This window comes from Coregonus clupeaformis, chromosome 9 (assembly GCF_020615455.1).
Source record: "Coregonus clupeaformis isolate EN_2021a chromosome 9, ASM2061545v1, whole genome shotgun sequence".
In the NCBI taxonomy this organism is placed as follows: domain Eukaryota; kingdom Metazoa; phylum Chordata; class Actinopteri; order Salmoniformes; family Salmonidae; genus Coregonus; species Coregonus clupeaformis.
Window position 1 is genome coordinate 57,282,627 of NC_059200.1, and position 22,652 is coordinate 57,305,278.

General features: G+C 44.0%; 1 protein-coding gene across 4 annotated transcripts in view; it reads left to right on the forward strand.

Annotated features, from left to right (window-relative positions):
• The window catches only part of LOC121574130 (lissencephaly-1 homolog B-like), a 34,322-nt gene that overhangs the window by 6,429 nt on the left and 5,241 nt on the right, over window positions 1–22,652 (forward strand). For 2 of the 4 annotated variants that reach the window (XM_041886739.2, XM_041886741.2), the window contains exons 2-11: window positions 1,991–2,127; window positions 10,805–10,889; window positions 11,027–11,101; window positions 11,585–11,791; window positions 13,500–13,668; window positions 13,925–14,027; window positions 15,205–15,433; window positions 15,551–15,652; window positions 16,038–16,194; window positions 18,292–18,471. In XM_041886739.2, the coding sequence (XP_041742673.1) occupies window positions 2,096–2,127; window positions 10,805–10,889; window positions 11,027–11,101; window positions 11,585–11,791; window positions 13,500–13,668; window positions 13,925–14,027; window positions 15,205–15,433; window positions 15,551–15,652; window positions 16,038–16,194; window positions 18,292–18,395 (1,263 nt within the window). In that variant the 5' untranslated portion in view covers window positions 1,991–2,095 and the 3' untranslated portion in view covers window positions 18,396–18,471. Of the gene's footprint in view, window positions 1–1,978; window positions 2,128–10,804; window positions 10,890–11,026; window positions 11,102–11,584; window positions 11,792–13,499; window positions 13,669–13,924; window positions 14,028–15,204; window positions 15,434–15,550; window positions 15,653–16,037; window positions 16,195–18,291; window positions 18,472–22,652 lie in introns of those variants that run through there. The other 2 variants (XM_041886740.2, XM_041886742.2) reach the window with 2 other exon arrangements.

The window sequence follows — 22,652 nt, forward strand, 5'->3', positions numbered from 1 at the left end:
GTCAGAGCAAAAACCAAGCCATGAGGTCGAAGGAATTGTCCGTAGAGCTCCGAGACAGGATTGTGTCGAGGAACAGATCTGGGGAAGGGTACCAAAACATTTCTGCAACATTGAAGGTCCCCAAGAACACTGTGGCCTCCATCATTCTAAAATGGAATACGTTTGGAACCACCGACTCTTCCTAGAACTGTCCGCCCTGCCAAACTGAGCAATCGGGGGAGAAGGGCCTTGGTCAGGAAGGTGACCAAGAACCCAATGTTCATTCTGACAGAGCTTCAGAGTTCCTCTGTGGAGATTGGAGAACCTTCCAGAAGGACAACCATCTCTGCAGCACTCCACCAATCAGGCCTTTATGGTAGAGTGGCCAGACGGAAGCCACTCCTAAGTAAAAGGCACATGACAGCCCGCTTGGAGTTTGCCTAAAGGCACCTAAAGGACTCTCAGACCATGAGAAACAAGATTCTCTGGTCTGATGAAACCAAGATTGAACTCTTTGGCCTGAATAGCAAGTGTCACGTCTGGAGGAAACCTGGCACCATCCCTACGGTGAAGCATGGTGCAGTAGCAGGGACTGGGAGACTAGTCAGGATTGAGGGGGAGAGGAACGGAGCAATGTACAGAGAGATCCTTGATGAAAACCTGTTCCAAAGCACTCAGGACCTCAGACTGGGGTGAAGGTTCACCTTCGAACAGGACAACAACCCCAAGCACACAGCCAAGACAACACAGGAGTGGCTTCGGGACACGTCTTTGAATGTCCTTGAGTGGCCCAGCCAGAGCTCCTCACTACTGATGGGGGAGAAAATAGTTACATATCACAATATTCTTATTTTTGAATGCTATTATATCTATATTTGACTCAAAAAAAATGTGTTTGCTAGGTAGTGTTAGCGAGCACTAGTTGGCTGTACCTGCGCCAAAATTCTGGTATCTTTCATCCTATAGCTTGTTCTCCATCTTTTTAAATAGTGAGCCAGCATTTCAACACTTTTAGTTCCATGACTGATCAAAACGCATGCTCTCTCTTGTCTGTCTGCAGCAGACATATAGTGAGCAATATCAGAATCACCGTTATTCACCAAATACATTTATTTACACATACCCAGAATTTGCCTTCGTGAGAAGGTCCTGCCAGCAATAAACAAACAGAATACAGACACAAGTTCACAGACATACAGAATATACAATATCGGAACAGTAAACATAAAACAAAACTCTGGAGCATCAAATGGTTTGGAACATCAAATCGCAATAAAATTGCAGTATGAAATCGCAATACATATAGAGTCATGAGAATCGCAATACGTATCGTATCGGCACCTACTGTAAGTATCGTGATAATGTCGTATCGTGAGGTCTCTGGCAATTCCCAGCCCTACTCCTCAGTCCTGCACTGTCAGCTGTCTGGACGACTACTGCTCTCTGGCGCACACACATACGTACGGATCCACACACACACACACACACACAGATCCCACGCATGCAAACAGTTCTACAAAAAGGATGGCCCCCCTCATAAACGCTTGTAAGCATGTGTGCACGCACACACCGACACACACACAGACACACACACTCAGACAGACTCTTGGTGGTCTAGCCACTAAGCAGCTTATAGCCACTGTCACCCTAGGTGCCAGCAGTCTTATGGCTCAGGATGGACATGCTTTGCTGCAGAACCACAAATGGCTGTGTTGGATTTGTTTCTGTTTATTAGTAGATTAGGCTACCCTATCAATATATGCCATGCTATTAGCCTAAACCTGTTCCACACCTGTCAGTCAGAGGCCAGAATGAGAGGAGCAGATATCATTGTTTGTGTACCGTGTTGATTTTCTAGTCTAATCATTTTTCTGTCAATAACTGTATACTAATTGAATCTTTCCTCCTCGCTCTCCCTCCACCTCTGTTGTTTTGCTCTCTCCCCTCATTCTCTCTCCCTCTGTCTCTCTCGCCCTTGTATCCGGCCCTCTGTGTGGAGCACCGGTTGTAGTCTGAGGACTGAGCAACTGACCGAGGGACCTGAGGATCCCCCTACACCATCACCCCCAGTCTCACTCGTCTCCCCCAGAGGGCGAGAGCAGCCACTACAGCCATCATGGTGCTGTCACAGAGACAACGAGATGAACTGTGAGTACACACACACACGACACTTGTAGTTTAGGCCTGCGTTTGTTTTCATAAAAAGAGATTGACAGGAAATCTCTATGGGCTCAGTGAGGCCCTACTCTACTGTTTACAATGCAGGGGGAATGTTCGGTGTGTGTAATCTGTTCGTGCAGTCATGGAAATCCAGGAAAAGTCATGGAAAATGACTTGTTTTCCAGGTTTGGAAAAGTTTTAGACAATTATAAAAAGTATTTGAAAAGGCATGAAAATTAATTTAATAATTTCTGTTAATGAACAAAAATATAAACGCAACATGCAACAATTTCAACAATTTTACTGAGTTACAGTGCATATACGGAAATCAATCAATTTAAATAAATTCACTAGGACCTAATCTATGGATTTCACATGATTGGGCAGGAGCGCAGCCATAGGTGGGCTTGGAGCCAGGCCCAGCCACTGGGGAGCCAGGCCCAGCCACTGGGGAGCCAGGCCCAGCCATTGGGGAGCCAGGCACAGCCACTGGGGAGCCAGGCACAGCCAATCAGAATATGATTTTCCCCACAAAAGGGCTTTGTTACAGACAGAAATAGTCCTCAGTTTCATCAGCTGTCTGGGTGGCTGGTCTTAGACAATCCCGCAGGTGAAGAAGCCGGATATGGAGGTCCTGGGCTGGCATGGTTACACGTGGTCTGCGGTTGTGAGGCCGGTTGGACGTACTGCCAAATTTTGTAAAACGACATTGGAGGCGGCTTATGGTAGAGAAATGAACATTCAATTCTCTGGCAACAGCACTGGTGGACATTCCTGCAGTCACATGCTAATTGCACGCTCCCTCAAAACTTCTGTGCCATTGTGTTGTGTGACAAAACTGCACATTTTAGAGGCCTTTTATTGTCCCCAGCACAAGGTGCACCTGTGTAATGATCATTACATTTACATTTACACCATTTAGCAGACGCTCTTATCCAGAGCGACTTACAAATTGGTGGGATAACCACTTTTTAAAAATAATTTTTTTATGGGGGGTGGGGGAAGAAGGATTACTTTTATACTATTCCAGGTATTCCTTAAAGAGGTAGGGTTTCAAGTGTCTCCGGAAGGTGGTCAGTGGAAGGTGGTCAGTGACTCCGCTGTCCTCTCGTCGTGAGGGAGCTTGTTCCACCATTGGGGTGCCAGAGCAGCGAATAGCTTTGACCTTCGTTTGGGTGTAGGGTCTGATCAGAGCCTGAAGGTAAGGAGGTGCCGTTCCCCTCACAGCTCCGTAGGCAAGCACCATGGTCTTGTAGTAGATGCGAGCCTCAACTGGAAGCCAGTGGAGTGTGCGGAGGAGCGGGGTGACATGAGAGAACTTGGGAAGGTTGAACACCAGACGGGCTGTAGCGTTCTGGATAAGTTGAAGGGGTTTAATGGCACAGGCAGGGAGCCCAGCCAACAGCGGTAATCCAGACGGGAGATGACAAGTGCCTGGATTAGGACCTGTGCTGCTTTCTGTGTAAGGTAGGGTCGTACTCTGCGAATGTTGTAGAGCATGAACCTGCGGGATCGGGTCACCGCTTTGATGTTAGCGGAGAACGACAGGGTATTGTCCAGGGTCACGCCCAAGGTTCTTTGCACTCTGGGAGGAGGACACAATGGAGTTGTCAACCGTGATGGCGAGATCATGGAGCGGGCAGTCCTTCCCCGGGAGGAAGAGCAGCTCCGTCTTGCCGAGGTTCAGCTTGAGGTGGTGATCCGACATCCACACTGATATGTCTGCCAGACATGCAGAGATGCGATTCGCCACCTGGTTATCGGAAGGGGGGAAAGGAGAAAATGAATTGTGTGTCGTCTGCATAGCAATGATAGGAGAGACCATGTGAGGATATGACAGAGCCAAGTGACTTGGTGTATAGACAGAATAGGAGAGGGCCTAGAACTGAGCCCTGGGGGACACCAGTGGTGAGAGCACGTGGTGCGGAGACAGATTCTCGCAATCTAAGAGTGAGCAGCGCCGGAGATGCCCAACTCGGAGAGGGTGGAGAGGAGGATCTGATGGTTCACAGTATCAAAGGCAGCGGATAGGTCTAGAAGGATAAGAGCAGAGGAGAGAGAGTTAGCTTTAGCAGTGCGGACAGCCTCCGTGACACAGGAGCAGTCTCAGTTGAATGACCAGTCTTGAAACCTGACTGGTTTGGATCAAGAAGGTCATTCTGAGAGGGATAGCAGGAGAGTTGGCAAGAGACAGCACGCTCAAGAGTTTTGGAGAGAAAATAAAGAAGGGATACTGGTCTGTAGTTGTTGACATCGGAGGGATCGACTGTTGGTTTTTTGAGGAGGGGTGCAACTCTCGCTCTCTTGAAGACCATGGCCAGCGGTCAAGGAAGAGTTGATGAGCGAGGTGAGGTAAGGGAGAAGGTCTCCGGAAATGGTCTGGAGAAGAGAGGAGGGGATAGGGTCAAGCGGGCAGGTTGTTGGGCGGCCGGCCGTCACAAGTTGCAAGATTTAATCTGGAGAGAGAGGGGAGAAAGAAGTCAAAGCATAGGGTAGGGCAGTGTGAGCAGGACCAGCAGTGTCATTTGACTTAATAAATGAGGGTTGGATGTCGTCAACCTTCTTTTCAAAATGGTTGACGAAGTTGTCCACAGAGAGGGATGAGGCAGGGGGAGGAGGAGGGGGATTCAGCAGGGAGGAGAAGGTGGCTAAGAGCTTCCTAGGGTTAGAGGCAGAGGCTTGACATTTAGAGTTGTAGAAAGTGGCTTTAGCAGCGGAAACAGGAAGAGAATGTAGAGAGGAGGGAGTGAAAAAATGACAGGTCCGCAGGGAGTCTAGTTTTCCTCCATTTCCGCTCGGCTGCCCGGAGCCCTCTTCTGTGAGCTCGCAATGAGTCGTCAAGCCACGGAGCAGGAGGGGAGGACCGAGCCGGCCGGGAGGATAGGAGACATAGAGATTCAAAAGATGCAGGAGGAGAGGAGGGTTGAGGAGGGAGAATGATTTAGCAGAGGGAAGAGATGATATGATGGAAGGGGAGAGAGTAGCGGGAGAGAGAGAGCGACGGTTGCGACGGCACATTACCATTGGAGTAGGGCAGAGTGAGTAGTGTTGGAGAAGAGCGAGAGAGAAAAGGATACAAAGTAGTGGTCAGAGACTTGGAGGGGAGTTACAGTGAGATTAGTAGAAGAACAGCATCTAGTAAAGATGAGGTCAAGCGTATTGCCTGCCTTGTGAGTAGGGGAGGGGGAGGGTGAGGTCAAAAGAGGAATGGAGTGGAAAGAAGGAGGCAGAGAGAAATTAGTCGAAGGCAGACGTAGGGAGGTTAAAGTCACCCAGAACTGTGAGGGGTGAGCCATCCTCAGGAAATAAACGTATCAAGGCGTCCAGCTCATTGATGAACTCTCCAAGGGAACCTGGAGGGCAATAAATGACAAGGATGTTAAGCTTGAATGGGCTAGTGACTGTGACATCATGGAATTAAAATGAGATAGACAGATGGGTCAGGGGGAAAAGAGAGAATGTCCATTTGGGAGAGATGAGGATTCCTGTGCCACCGCCGCGCTGACCAGATGCTCTCGGGGTATGCGAAAACACATGGTCAGACGAGGAAAGAGCAGTAAGAGTAGCAGTGTTTTCTGTGGTAGTCCATGTTTCCGTCAGCGCCAGGAAGTCGAGGGACTGGAGGGTAGCATTGGCTGTGATGAACTCTGCCTTGTTGGCCGCAGAACGGCAGTTCCAGAGACTGCCAGAGACCTGGAACTCCACGTGGGTCGTGCACGCAGGGACCACCAGATTAGAGTGGCAGCAGCCACGCGGTGAAGCGTTTGTATGGCCTGTGCAGAGAGGAGAGAACAGGGATAGACAGACACATAGTTGGCAGGCTACAGAAAAAGGCTACAATAATGCAAAGGAGATCGGAATGAAATGAACTAAACATCTGGGAAAGCGAGAGAGCAGGGCCTCCCTCACTTACGTTTCACTGAAACACTCAAATATAACTCTCCCAACTTCCACTTTAGAAATTATAATTGTTGTAAACTACAGCGTTTCAATATTTTCTAGGAATAGACTCTAACTTAGTTTATTCAGCTAGCTAATTGGTACAGTATTCTTCTGTGAAAACCGTCCAGGGCACCGAATCCTATGACGCCATAGCCAACTATTATGCCAGCCTCCAATAACACGGTTTAGCACCAATACTTGGTTACAACAAACCAGTGTGTTAACACGCCAAACAGATCATTTGTGTCCGTGTCTAACGTTGTGTAAAGTTTTGGGTTAGTTTTGACAGTTTGAGTGAGTACGTCGTCAACTTATTCAGCCATTAGTTAGCTAGAATAGTTAGCATACTAGCTAGCCATTGCTCTCTGCCAACGAACCACCCCTCTTCCGAAGGCACGAAACACACAGAGCGAGCCAAGCTAACGTTAACTAGTCACCCATGTCCCGAATTCCCTTGAACGACTCTTGTTACCAGTATGTAAAAACAAAACAAAAAATAAATGTAGGTTATAACTTACCCTTAGTAGCTACTGTTAGCCAGTTAAGTGCAAAGCTAGCCACTTAATCGATTCAGCCAGTTCGCTTCTGTGCCAACGGAGAGAAAGCGTCTCCAAATATTGCAGCTAGGTCGTTCTAGCTATTGTTTAGTTAGCTATCCTGGTAGCAACAAGGTAGCTATATTTTCGAGTACAGTAGCTACTAATTACCTAACGTTAATGCTTCAGATAATGAGGTTAGAAAAACAGCTGAATGGTAGGTAGCTAGCTGGCATAATTACAGGTACTCTTAAGCGTGAAATAACATTGGAAACAACTATCCACAGTTGCTAATAGTTACCAGTAGCTACCCGCTAGGGTAATCAGCTTCTTGATATGCCACACCTGTCAGGTAGATGGATTATCTTGGCAAAGGAGAAATGCTCATTAACATGGATGTAAACACATTTGTGCACAACATTTAAGAGAAATAAGCTTTTTGTGCGTATGGAACATTTCTGGGATCTTTTATTTCAGCTCATGAAACAGGGGACCAACACTTTACATATATTTTTATTTATTTTTTATATGCCATTTAGCAGACGCTTTTATCCAAAGCGACTTACAGTCATGCGTGCATACATTTTTTTGTTTTGTTTGTGTATGGGTGGTCCCGGGGATCGAGGCCACTACCTTGGCGTTACAAGCGCCGTGCTCTACCAGCTGAGCTACAGAGGACCACATGTTGCATTTTATTAGATAATTCTTAAATGGAAGAAGTTTGGAACCACCAAGACTCTTCCTAGAGCTGGACGCTTGGCCAAACTGAGCAATTGGGGTAGAAGGGCCTTGGTCAGGGAAGTGACCAAGATCTCGATGGTCACTCTGACAGAGCTCCAGAGTTCTTCTGTGGAGATGGGAGAACCTTCCAGAAGGACCACCATCTCTGCAGCACTCCACCAATCAGGCCTTTATGGTAGAGTTGCCAGACGGAAGCCACTCCTCAGTAAAAGGCACATGACAGCCCACTTGGAGTTTACCAAAAGGCACCTAAAGGACTCTCAGACCATGAGAAGGTCTGTAGCTCAGTTGGTAGAGCATGGCGCTTGCAACGCCAGGGTTGTGGGTTCGTTTCCCACGGTGGGCCAGTATGAAAATGTATGCACTCACTAACTATAAGTCGCTCTGGATAAGAGCGTCTGCTAAATGACTAAAATGAATCTAAAATGTAATGAGAAACAAGATTCTCTGGTCTGATGAAACCAAGATTTAACTTTTTGGCCTGAATGCCAAGAGTCACGTCTGGAGGTAACCTGCCACCATCCCTACGGTGAAACATGGTGGTGGCAGCATCATGCTGTGGGGATGTTATTCAACGGCAGGGACAGGGACACTAGTCAGGATCGAGGGAAAGATGAACGGAGCAAAGTACAGAGAACCTTGATGAAAACCTGCTCAGGACCTCAGACTGGGGCGAAGGTTCACCTTCCAACAGGACAACCACCCTAAGCACACAGCAAAGACAATGCAGGAGTAGCTTCGGGACAAGTCTCTGAATGTCCTTGAGTGGCCCAGCCAGAGCCCGTTCTTGAACCTGATCGAACATCTCTGGAGAGACCTGAAAATGGCTGTGCAGCGACACTCCCCATCCAACCTGACAGAGCTTAAGAGGATCTGCAGAGAAGAATGGGAGGAACTCCCCAAATACAGGTGTGCCAAGCTTGTAGCGTCATACCCAAGAAGACTCGAGGCTGTAATCGCTGCCAAAGGTGCTTCAACAAAGTACTGAGTAAAGGGTCTGAATACTTATGTAAATGTGATACTTCAGTGTTTTTGCTTTGTCATTATGGGGTATTGTGTGTAGATTGAGGGGGGGAAAACTATTGAATCAATTTTAGAATAAGGCTGTAACGTAACAATGTGGAAAAAGTGAAGTGGTCTGAATACTTTCCGAATGCACTGCATTTGACAAAGGTAAGTGTCATAAACTGCAGAATATGCTCATTCTGATACTATAAAGGCATCAAACCGTTTTACTTGCGTGTGACTCTGAAGGAGGATTTTATAAAGTGATCCTTTTCCTGCATCTTTCAATTACAAGATGCGCCCATCTCTTCATGTACAATTTGACAACTGAAAATACTGTCACTCATCAGACTATTGTCAATTTAGTCTTGTCTATAGGCTCTCTTATTATGTGTGAAATTAGTTTTGGTATAGTTTAGGTGTAGTTTCGACAGGCTGACTGGCATCATTTTGTTTCCCCTTGCTCATCAACTTTGAGTCAATTATTTGTATTGCATTATTCTAAAGGCCTACTGCAACACGTAGCATGTTTTCGTTTCCCTTACAATAAATGTGATTAGCGTTATAGTAAATAGAACAGTCCCGTAACAGCTTATTTTTACAAAGTAAAAGAGAATGTATCAACCCACAAGGCGTGCGGTCAAATTAATAAGATGACTGCCAACGATGATGAATAGGCATAATACAAACTCATCGTTACACTATTGATGTTCTAAATTAAATCAACCTCTTCACCCTCCTTATCGTTCAGTTAGGCCTAATTTAAAATTTGATTGTGAAGTAACGTGCACAATTATCGCCCATTCATCCATTTGTCATCCTTTCAGTGGGCTGCCATCGTTTGCTTCCCTTCGTTCATCAACTCGGATAGAGTCAAGGAGATGTTTTGCATTATTCTAAAAGCCTACTGCAACACCTATCATGTTTTCATTTCCCTTTACAATACATGTTATTAGTAATAGCGTTCTAGTAGATAAAACAGTCCCGTAAAATGTCAAATAAAATTATATCAACCCACAAGGCACGCAGTCAATTTATTTGCTATAAACATGAGCGCCAAAGCTGATAAATATGCAAATCATTACACTATTGTCTTTCTAAATTAAATCAACCTCGTCATGCAGTTGGGCCTAATTTTTTATACAATTGTGAAGTAATGTGCACAATTATCATCCATTTGTCATTCATTCAGTGAGGAAAGCGACTCATTAGCGCCTGGCTGTGTACCAACGTCCTACAGCGCATTGTCTTGGCAGGTTAAGTTGGCAATAGGTATGAGAAGAAAAATGGTAAAAACGCTCAATGCTTTTTCTGTTTGTGATTTCAATATTCTGACAAATGAGCAATGTAAAATACAACCATTTAGGAAAAGTCTGGAAAGGAGCAGGACATTGCTTTTTTGGGGGGCTTTTTATATTTACAAAATCAGATGTCAGTGGCCTTTGGCAGTTCTAGAGACAATTGTTGTGTGCCATTCAGAGGGTGAATGGGCAAGACAAAATATTGAAGTGCCTTTGAACGGGGTATGGTAGTAGGTGCCAGGCGCATCGGGGGTTTGGTCGTGTGGCTCTGCAGTGTAGTAGAGTTCTGTAGCTCTGCAGACAGGAAACAGCCTGTGGAAACATACTGCTCTCTGATGGCACACTGGGCCAAAGGTTGACCTCATAGACACACCACATTCTCTCTCTGAAAGAAATAGTGTGCACAGCCGCATACATACTTGCATTCTCTCTCTCCGACACACTCACTCATACAGGTTACACTTGAGTGCTGATGATGTCACCGCCTAAACTTAGAGCTGCTGCTCATAAAACATTTAGCCCACATCAGAGAACAGAACCATGCTGCCACTCAGTGTGAGTGTGTGTACAACTGTGTGTGTGTGTGTGTGCGATCTGCTTCTTCTGAGTGTTCCAGCAGTCTGCATGTTTCCATGACAACCAGAAACACTGGGTGTGATTCATTCTTCAGCATTGTTTTCCTAGAGGAAACGTTTCACTGGACACACACACTTTGCTGATACAGTATTTAAGGAGGAATAGTAACTAACTGCAGCACACCTGTCTGTCTGGCAGAAGCTCTGCTGCAGTTAGTTACTATTCCTCCTTAAATACTGTATCAGCAAAAGTGTGTGTGTCCACATCTCTTTCTGTCTTAAGGTGGAACTGAGATTTATTTTAAGGTGGAGCTGCTGATATTGCTGTTGTCAGCAGAGGTCCCACAATTTAGCCACGACTCAGTCACAGAGCATGGAAAACACTGACTGAATGAAATATGCTCGGCTGAAACTGTAATGGTGCACTAAGTGAAAATGTAAGTTACAGATGTTGTTACATACCCGGCATGATTATGACGACTGAAAACCTTGGAATATAATGTGCGTGTTGACAGATGGGGTTTTGTTCTCTCTCTCTCCTCTCGCTCTCCTCTCTCTTTCCCAGAAACCGAGCGATCGGAGACTACCTCCGCTCAAATGGCTATGAAGAAGCCTATTCCACCTTCAAGAAAGAGTCTGAGTTAGATATGGCAAGAGCACGCACACACTAACTTACCCCAAAACTGCCACACTAACCTATTCTTTCATTTCCTTGCAATTATTTGAAACCTAGAGATCACTCTCTCTCATTTTTCAATTTCTGTCTCCCACTCCCTCTGTTCCCCAGAATGAGGAGTTAGATAAGAAGTACGCTGGTCTTTTGGAAAAGAAATGGACCTCAGTCATCAGATTACAGAAAAAGGTGAGTGTTGACGTCATGTTTGTAGTGTTATGGTGTTTGGTGTGTGTGTGTGTGTGTGTGTGTGTGTTTGATGATTTTAAATCCCAGATTGGAATTGCACATGTTTTTAAACCTGCTCTTTTAAGATCTTATGCACTTTGCACCATTGTAACAGTTGTTATGTTTTATTTTGTGTTGTCTCATGTGTTTACTATATGTAGGATGCTTTCTTGGCCAGGGCTCACTTGTAAAAGAGATGTAAATCTCAATGTGACCTCTGGTTAAATAAAGGATCAATAAAAAAATCTGTGTATATCTGGAGTATGAGTGAAATAACTCTGTTGGAAAACAATGAACAACCAACTGAACTATCACCTCTTCTACTCTTGCGTTGTTCTCATCTTTTCCACACCTTTATCTTCTCACTCCCCTACCTCCCCCCGCACCTTTCTCCCATCCCTCTCTCTCTCTCTCTCCCCCTCCCCCCTCTCCCCTCTCCCCCAGGTGATGGAGCTGGAGTCGAAGCTGAACGAGGCCAAGGAGGAGATGACTCTAGGGGGTCCGGTGGCCCAGAAGAGGGACCCTAAGGAGTGGATCCCCCGTCCCCCAGAGAGATACGCCCTAAGCGGCCACCGCTCCCCCGTCACACGGGTCATCTTCCACCCTGTCTTCTCCGTCATGGTCACCGCTTCTGAGGACGCCACCATCAAGGTCTGTATGTGTGCGGAGTGTGCACGTGTCAATCATTTTCTAAGATCTTGGTTTAAAAGTACTGCAAATGTGTATGTGTACCAGGGAGATATAGGCATATATAAGATCCACGTTTATTTTATCTAGCACACATACAGTTGCGGCCAAATATATTGGCACCCTTGCACTTTTCTTAAATAATTCCCTATTTCTTCTCAAATAAGTTGAAATTGAAATAATAATTGGTCTCCACACCTTGTTGGATTTTCAACATTGCAGAACCAGTGAAAATGGTCAAACCAATAAACTTAAGTGTACAAATTTAGTTTAGAAAATAAAGACATGGACAAAACTGTTGGTAAACATAGGACGACTCGACTGCTGAAGGGCACACAAGAAAGCCTGATTTGATTGAACTTCTCAAAAACCCACCTAAACCAGCCTAAATCCGGGGGAAATTTTCTGTGACCCAATTAAACAAAATTGTAGCTCTTGGTTGTACAGATCAGCGCTGTTTACCGACGACTAAATTAATAATTCTATAAAAAGAACACCCTCCCTACAATCAAACATGGAGGTTTGATAATGCTGTGGGTTTGCTTTTGTCACATCTCATACTAGGGGCCTTGAACATGCACAAGGCATCATGAAATGAGGAGATTATCAGGTGTCTTGGAGTCCAATGTTCAACCCAGTGTCCATTTTGAAGGTTGTGGGTGTTCCAGCAGGACAACGACCCCAAACACACATCAAAATGCACCCAAGAATGGTTTAAGAAGAAACACTGGATTGTTCTGGAGTGGCCAGCAAAGAGTCCAGATCTGAATCACATCCAAAACCTATGGCGCGATCAGAAAACAGCAGTTGGTGAAGGGCACCCCTCAAACATTAAAGAATTAGTGCATTGTGCTGCTGAAGAGTGGGCCAAATTGCCAGTAGAAAGGTGCAGCAAGCTCATTGAAGGGTACAGGAAGTGTTTGCCTGCAGTTATCTAGGCCAAAGGCTGTGCAACCAGGTACTAGCTCTGGGGTGCCAATAACTTTGGCCATGCCATTGTGTTTATTTTCTCAATTAAAATTGTAAACTTATGTTTATAAAAATTAAATTGGTTCTGCAATATTGAAAATCCAATATTTTATTCAGTTTCAACTTATTTAAAGAGAAATAGAGAATTATCTACGAAAAGTGCAAGGGTGCCAATATATTTGGCCGCAGCTGAATGTCAGTGACTGGCGCATTAGTTCTCTGCTCCTGCTATAACTGCTGTTCCTCCCCTTCATCTTCTCGATATCCTCTCGCTCTTCTACTCTGGCTCTATTGCTCTCATTTTCTCTATCTCTGCCCTTCCACTCTCCCGCTCTATTGCTCTCCTTTTCACTCCCCCCTTCTCTCTTTCCTTGTCTTTTGTGCTTTGTCACTGCTTATCTACGTCGAGATGGGGTAATGCTCTGGGAACCGGCGCAATGCTGGCAGAGCATGGAGCACTGCACCCTGGGATACATGCGACTCTCATCCTGCTCTCTCTCTCTTAACTTCTTCCTTTCTCTCATCTCTCTTTCCTGCTTGCTCGCTCTCTTCTTTCTTTTTATTTCTCTCTTTTTCACACTCACTCATATGCATTGACCCAGAGAAAGTTTATTGCCCTGTCATGTTGGAAAATTTTTCAAAGTAATTAACCGAATAACTGTGTGTTTGTGTTTCGTGTGTGTGCGCGTGTCTCTCTCTCTAGGTGTGGGACTATGAGGCAGGGGACTTTGAGCGGACACTGAAGGGCCATACAGACTCTGTCCAGGACATCTCCTTTGACCAGACGGGCAAGCTGCTGGCCTCCTGTTCTGCAGACATGACCATCAAGTTGTGGGACTTCCAGGGCTTTGAGTGCATCCGCACCATGCACGGTGAGGGCACTGGGGTGTCTGTGTCTGGTTGTGTGTTCCTCCAAGTTGCTTAACAGCAAACAAGCACTATTAACTAATGTGTACATACCTACACTGTTGTTACAGTGTACTTACGTGATTACTGCCATATAAATATAATTATTCTATATCTTTGGTTACTACAATGTAATTACGGTGATGTACTATGTATTGTAAAGTGGGCTTACTGATGTCCCTTTCCTGCTTTCTCCCCTATCTGTCTGTCTGTCTGTTTCAGGTCATGACCACAACGTGTCGTCTGTAGCGATCATGCCCAACGGAGACCACATAGTCTCCGCCTCCAGAGACAAGACCATCAAGATGTGGGAGGTGGCCACTGGGTGAGACACACACTTATCTCACTTATCAGGTGCTGAAATACTGTATCTCCTGTTATATTAGTCCAGTGAAGGGAGGTTCGAACATATACACAGACTGACACATTCTGGTGTCCAGTATTCCGGTTTTGCTGGAGAGGTGTGTGTGTGTGTGTGTGTGTGTGTGTCTAGCTACACTAAATGATCAAAAGTATGTGGACACCTGCTCGTCGAACATCTCATTCCAAAATCACGGGCATTAATATGGAGTTGGTCCTCCCTTTGCTGCTCTAACAGCCTCCACTCTTCTGGGAAGGCTTTTCACTAGATTTTGGAACATTGCTGCGGGGACTTGCTTCCATTCAGCCACAAGAGCATTAGTGAGGTCGGCCACTGATGTTGGGCGATTAGGCCTGGCTCGCAGTCGGCGTTCCAATTCATCCCAAAGGTGTTCGATGGGGTTGAGGTCAGGGCTCTGTGCAGGCCAGTCAAGTTCTTCCACACCAATCTCGACAAACCAATTCTGTATGGACCTCGCTTTATGCATGGGGGCATTGTTATACTGAAACAGGAAAGGGCTTTCGCTGAACTGTTGCCACAAAGTTGAAAGCAGAGAATCGTCTAGAATGTCATTGTATGCTGTAGCGTTAAGATTTCCCTTCAATGGAACTAAGGGACCTAGTCTGAACCATGAATAAAAGCCCCAGACCATTATTCCTCCTCCACCAAACTTTACAGTTGGCATTGTGCATTGGCATCCGCCATACCCAGATTCGTCCGTCGGACTGCCAGATGGTGAAGCGTGATTCATCCCTCCAGAGAACGCGTTTCCACTGCTCCAGAGTCCAATGGTGGCAAGCTTTTACACCACTCCAGCCGACACTTGGCATTGCGCATGGTGATTTTAGGCTTGTGTGCGGATGCTCGGCCATGGAAACCCATTTCATGAAGCTCCCGAAAAACCGTTTTTGTGCTGACTTTATTTTCAGCGGCAGTTTGGAACTCTGTAGTGAGAGTTTCAACCGAGGACAGACGTTTTTTACTCGCTTCAGCACTTGGCGGTCCCTTGATTTTACACACCTGTCAGCAACGGGTGTGGCTGAAATAGCCGAATCCACTAATTTGAAGGGGTGTCCACATACTTTTGTATATAGTGTATGTGTGTGTGTATATATAACTGGCGACGTGTTTCTTTTTCTAGGTATTGTGTGAAGACGTTTACAGGCCACAGGGAATGGGTGAGGATGGTCCGGCCCAACCAGGATGGTTCTCTGATTGCCAGCTGTTCCAACGACCAGACGGTGCGTGTGTGGGTGGCCAACTCCAAGGAGTGTAAGGCTGAGCTACGGGAGCACGAACACGTGGTGGAGTGTATCGCCTGGGCCCCCGATACCGCTCACCCCACTATCCTGGAGGCTACTGGCTCAGAGGTGAGGAGAACCTCTAAACTATGTGAAGTATTTTGAAGTGATGAAGCATGTTTTTCGGCAATACAACTGCTTTTTTCATGCTGATAAGCATCCCCCACCCCCACCCCCTCTCTGTAGAGTAAGAAGAGTGGGAAGCCCGGTCCATTCCTTATCTCTGGCTCTAGAGATAAGACCATCAAGATGTGGGACATCAGCACTGGCATGTGCCTTATGACTCTGGTTAGTGTGTGTGTGTGTGTGTATGTGCGTGCATGCACATTCTACTATACTTGTGAGTACCAGAAGTCCTCAAGAATAGTAAACCAACTAAAATTCTGAGAAGTGAGGACATTTTGCCAGTTCTCATTTGTAAAAAGGCTATTTTAGGGTTAGAATTAGGGTTAGGGGTTAAAGGTTAGGGAAAATAGGGTTTTTAATTGGGAATCAATTGTTGGTCCCCAAAAAGTCCTCAGAAGTATAGTAAGACATAGCTGTGTGTGTTTGTGTAATGTTTGTGTGTTACCTTCCCCTCAGGTAGCACTATTGGTCATGATAACTGGGTATGTGTGGATGTCCAAAGTGTTTTTTTCTCAGGTTGGTTGTGTGTGTTCTCTCCTCTCTCTAGGTAGGTCATGATAACTGGGTGCGTGGTGTGTTGGTGCACCCTGGAGGCAGGTTCATAGTGAGCTGTGCTGATGATAAGACTCTGAGGATCTGGGACTACAAGAACAAGCGCTGCATGAAGACCCTGTGTGCCCACGAACACTTTGTTACCTCTCTAGGTAAGAGTGTGTGTGCATTCCCTTTAAAGATTGTAGTACTAGTCAAAACCACCTTTTTCAGGGTATGTAATCTCCAACACTTCTGCCAGTTCCACAGTTCTACCGCTAACCAATCCATCAGGGTTCGTATGGTCATAATAATTCTGGTTTTCCAGGCTTAGAAACGTTTGGGAAAATGATAAAATCCTAAAAGTTTAGGAAATGTAATGGAAATTAATTTAGTAATTTATGTTAATGTAATTTATTTAGGCCCAGTTTTTAAATGTTTTATCAATCAAATCAAATTCAACATATCAGCCAGGATCGGAATGACACTTTACCGCGTCTGTGTTTGCACGCATCACCTGCATGTGTGCGAGACAAGTGGGCCGTTGCTCATGTGAATCAAAATACAAATTTGAATCGCGAATAATTATTTTTGGAAAAACGATTTAGATGTAGCCTTTCTTTTGGATTATGTGGCTTCAAAACTTGTTTTGTAGATACTTCCAGTTGATTTGGCCATCCAGTGTATGGGACATTGCAACTCAATAGATACTAGTCAGCCTGCAAAGGAAACACTTCTAAGGTATATATGACTAAACTTGAAAACGTAAATTTCCTGAAGAAAATGTGTGGGCTCGCTTCACCTGAATAAAAATATTTGTAGCATACCATAGCCATTTGATGAATGAGCAAATTATTTCAAAAGGCATAACACGTATTTGGTTGTAATGTTGCAGTGCTTTCGGAAAGTATTCACCCGCTTTACTTTTTCCAGATTTTGTTGTTATAGCCTGAATTCAACATTTATTAAATTGAGATTTTGTGTCATTGATCTACACACAATACCCATAATGTCAAAGTGAAATTTTGTTTGTAGAACATTTTAGAAATTAATAAAAAATGAAAAGCTGAAATGTCTTGAGTCAATAAGCATTCAACCCCTTTGTTATGGCAACTCTAAAGTTCAGGAGTAAAATGTGCTTAACAAGTTTTAACAACTCATTCCGTGTTCAATAATAGTGGTTAACATTAATTTTTTTATGACTGCCCCATCTCTGTACCCCACATATACAATTATCTGTAAGTCCCTCATTGGAGTAGTGAAGTTCAAGCACAGATTCAACCACCAAGGTCAGGGAGCTTTTTCAATGCCTTGCAAAAAAGTGCACTGATTGGTAGATGTGTAAAAATACAATAAAGCAGACGCTGAATATCCCTTTGAGCATGGTGAAGTTATTCATTAATTTGACCATGAGGCCAATGTTGATTTTAAAACAGTTACAGAGTTTAATGGTTGTGATATGAGAACTGAGGATGGATCAACGACATTGTAGTTACTCCACAATACTAACCTAAATGACAGAGTGAAAAGGAAGCCTGTGTACAGAATAAAAATATTCCAAAACATATATCATGTATGCAACAAGGCACGTAACCCTTTGACGCATACGATCACATAGTTTTGATCATGTGGTTCCTGCAGCGTACCATCACAAGTATGTGATTGGAACAGTAACAACAGAACGTATGATGCAACAAACGCGTCTAAACAGCATTGTTGTCTGAAAAGCATCAAAAAAATGTTTTGTACTGATGGGAAATAAAGGTCTTCACAACTTTATTCCTCAATTTCACCTTTTATTGTAAAATATCAATGCTAACTTCATCATCCAAACATAAACCAGTCTAAATAACAGGTTGCGCTGACAAAAAACAAAACATAAATTAGCGACCTAACATCTAGACTTCTTTACAATGTACCACATCTCTGGTGAGTACAAGGGAGAAATGTAATATTGTTTAGAAAAGAGATACATGTCAGCTAAGCTAACAGCAGCTAAATTCTTTATGATGGCAGCCATGTTTGTTTAAGTTTGATAAGCAAAAACTCCCTAATCCCAGAATGCCATTCACTATAAGACGCAAATAAACAAAGTCAAAGATGGCTGCGCCCATTGCCTTAAAAATATGAACTTAGTTTGGCCACTTTTCAGCATATTACAAATCTTCGATGTACGTGTTAGTGTGTACAAGAACCGGAGCACATGACTTGACAAGTCGTTTACCGTTTTTGATAAATCACAAAGCAAATAAAATGTTATCACTTCGCAGATCATCACACCAAATACAAGCCTACTGGAATGGTTTTGAACGGTCATCCAACTTGGAATTCCGACTCTGGCCTCTTTCTAGAGCTCCGACCTGAAGATCACTGACGTCATGACTTGACCTCTTATTTTTCTGAATTCCCAGTTATCTTAAAAGCACCATAAAACAGTTGAGTGAACTATCCCTTGTTGTAACATCTTTGGTCTGACAGACGCTTATGTGACAACCAGAATGCATTGTATGACGTCAATAAACATGGCGCCACACATAGCTGGTAAATATCTTAGCATTAGCTCATCATAATCTGTACAACCTTCAAAAAAGTATTTTACACACGTGTCCATTACAATCTATGCAAGAATCGGAGTGCATGATTTGTCACCAGTACACGAAAATATGAATTAAACAGTAAATACATTATGCTCCATACATATGGTATGCTACAGTAGAAACGACAACACGATATACCGAAAATAAGGCACTTACTTTGGTAGGAACGCACATGTCCAATTTGTAAGGAAAACAACAATGAAGACAATGTGGGCACCAGCCATAAAATGTGGCGGGGGAATAAGTTTTTGCAAGGCCTGTTCTGACTAGAGATGTGCAGTGTCTTCATACTTGATCTGAGGAATTACTGGGGAAGTGCTTTGGCTCTTGTTGAAGATAGAAGTTTGTCCGGCTCAGTAAAGCCTCAAACATAAATTGTCCTCAGTGAAATGGGCTACTTCTTATGTGAATTAATGAGGAGGTGGAACAGAACTCAATTCAAACTGTTAGTAAATAATATGACATTGACAAGTTGAAACTGCCTATAGATAATTAGCAGGCAGCTTGCCTTGGTTTGAGGGCAGCGCGGGTTATAACTGTCCTGTTGCGTAACAATCACATTTTGGAACAGTGAGTGCATTCCGACATCGCGCGCATAAAAAAACTCATGCTGGGGTGATCGTTAGAGATATTTGGAACTCACGGTTGAAAAGGTTAAGTAATACTGCAAAAAATGTGGCAAAGAAATTAACTTTTTGTCCTGAATACAAAGCGTTATGTTTGGGGCAAACACAACGTATCACTGAGTACCACTTCATATTTTCAAGCATGGTGGTGGCTGCATCATGTTGTGGGTATGCTTGTCATTGACAAGGACTAGGGAGTTTTTAGGTTAAAAATAAACTGAATAAAGGTAAGCACAGGCAAAATCCTTGAGGGAAAACTTGGTTCAGTCTGCTTTCCAACAGACACTGTGAGACTAATTCACCTTTCAGGAGGACAATAACCTAAAACACAAGGCCAAAAATACACTGGAGTTGTTTACCAAGATGACATTGAATGTTCCTGAGTGGCCTAGTTAATGTTTTGACTTAAATCGGCTTGAAAATCTATGGCAAGACTCAAAGATGGCTGTCTAGCAAAGATCAACAATCAACTTGACAGAGCTTGAACAATAAAAAAAAAAAAGAATAATGGGCAAATACAATCCAGGTGTGCAAAGCTCTTAGAGACTTACCCCAAAAGACACAGCTGTAATCGCCACCAAAGGTGCTTCTACAGAGTAGTTATTGGGTTGGACAGTAACCACATTTTCATATCGTCATACCGTCCTTCTCTCATCCCGGGATTTACAGTATTACTGGCTTAGTCCAGAAGGGGGCTGCTAGCTAAATATGCTAATGAGCGCAAACGAAAATAAACTAATTGCAAACAGGCAATTCAGCTCAAAATTATGCATATATAGGTAGTAGTTACCGAATGTCATTTTTGGTGAGTTTGGACATTTTACAAGCGAATGTGAGCGAGAAACATAGTTCATTTGCACAAAGTTTTTAAGCATTCTCTGGAGCAGCATGTCTACATGCTGTGTCTGTGTGGAGTCACAAAAGCTCTGCTTGGAGAAGAGGGCAGAGGGGAGGTGCAGACTGAGGCAGAGAGGAGAACTAACGCACTGGAAATGAAGATAGCAGTGACAGCTCTACAGATAACTCATCCAAAGCGCTTGGACTTCTCAAACATGGCAGAAAGCTAAGACTATATGATGCCATGTCTCCTTATTAATTCAGCCACTTACTTAGCTAACTGGCAAGTTAAACCAAATACACAGCTAGACTCACCTGCTCCCGCTTTCTCCCAATGTGTTATTTACAAACAAACATGTGAATGGCTCAACTGTAAGCTTCATAATGTAAAATGAAAAACACGATCTGCTTTATCTCATAATGTATTGCACAAGTTGACTGCAGGTATTTACTTGAAGTAGCTACAAATATTAAAATGTAAAAAAAACGTATAAGAAATAGTTTTGACGGTATTAGAAAAACCATCCCGTGGCTATTTCCAAATACCCCGGTATACGGTATACTGCCGAAGCCTAGTGTGAATACTTATGTAAATGAGAGTGCATTTGGAAAGTATTCAGACCCCTTCCCTTTTTCCACATTTTGTTACGTTACAGCCTTAATCTAAAACAGATTAAATTAATTTTATTCCTCATCAATCTACTCACAATACCCCATAATGACAAAGCAAAAACAGGTTTTTAGATGTTTTGCAAATTAAAAAAATATTTTATAAAAAAAGATACCTTATTTACATAAGTATTCAGAACCTTTGCTACGAGACCCGAAGTTGAGCTCAGGTGCATCCTATTGCCATTAATCATCCTTCAGATGTTTCTACAACTTGATTGGAGTCCAACTGTGGTAAATTGAATTGATTGGACATGATTTGGAAAGGCACACATCTGTCTATATAAAATCCCACAGTTGACAGTGCATGTCAGAGCAAAACCAAGCCATGAGGTCGAAGGAATTGTCCGTAGAGCTCCGAGACAGGATTGTGTCGAGGTACAGATCTGGAGAAGGGTAGGAAAACAAATCTGCAGCATTGAAGGTCACCAAGAACACGGTGGCCTCCATCATTCTTAAATGGAAGAAGTTTGGAACCACCAAGACTCTTCCTAGAGTTGGCCGCCCGGCAAAACTGAGCAATCGGGGGAGAAGGGCCTTGGTCAGGGAGGTGACCAAGAACCCGATGGTCACTCTGACAGAGCTCCAGAGATCATCTGTGGAGATGGGAGAACCTTCCAGAAGGACAACCATCTCTGCAGCACTCCACCAATCAGGCCTTTATGGTAGAGTAGCCAGACGCAAGCCACTCCTCAGTAAAAGACACATGTAAGCCCGCTTGGAGTTTGCATAAAAAGGCACCTAAAGGACTCTCAGACCGTGAGAAACAAGATTCTCTAGTCTGATGAAACCAAGATTGAACTCTTTGGCCTGAATGCCAAGCATCACGTCTGGAGGAAACCTTGCACCAAGGTGAAGCATGGTGGTGGCAGCATCATGCTGTGGGGATGTTTTTCAGTGGCAGGGACTGGGAGACTAGTCAGGATCGAGGGAAATATGAACAGAGCAATGTACAGAGAGATCCATGATGAAAACCTGCTACAGAGTGCCCAGAACCTCAGACTGGGGGCAAAGGTTCAGCTTCCAACAGCACAACGACCCTAAGCACACAGCCAAGACAACGCAGAAGTGGCTTTGGGACAAGTCTCTGAATGTCCTTGAGTGGACCAGACAGAGCCCGGACTTGAACCCGATCTAACATCTCTGGAGAGACCTGAAAATAGCTGTGCAGCGACACTCTCCATCCAACCTGATAAAGCTTGAGAGGATCTGCAGAGAAGAAAGGGAGAAACTCCCCAAATACAGGTGTGCCAAGCTTGTAGCGTCATACCTAGGAAGACTCAACGCTGTAATCGCTGCCAAAGGTGCTTTAACAGAGTACTGAGTAAAGGGTCTGAATATTTATTTTATAAAAAAATATATGCATTTGCAAAAATTTCTAAAAACCTGTTTTTGCTTTGTCATTATGGGAGTATTTTGTGTAGATTGAGGGGGTGGAAAAAGTGGGGTCGTTTGAATACTGAATGCACTGTATTTCATTTTCAATGAATGTGCAAAAATGTCTAAACATGTTTTCACTTTGTCATTATGTGTAGATGGGTGTGTAGATGTGTGAAATAATATACTAATATAATAGTGAATACATCAAAACTATGAAATAACACACATGGAATCATGTAGTAACAAAAAAGTGTTGATTATTCAAATAGCCACCCTTTGCCTTGCACACTTGTAGCATTCTCTCAACCAGCTACACCTGGAATGCTTTTCCATTAGTCTTGAAGGAGTTCCCACATATGCTGAGCACTTGTTGGCTGCTTTTCCTTCACTCTGCGGTCCGACTCATTACATTTACATTTTAGTCATTTAGCAGACGCTCTACAGTTAGTGAGCGCATACATTTTTAATTTTTTTATTTTTTTCATACTGGCCCCCCGTGGGAATCGAACCCACCACCCTGGC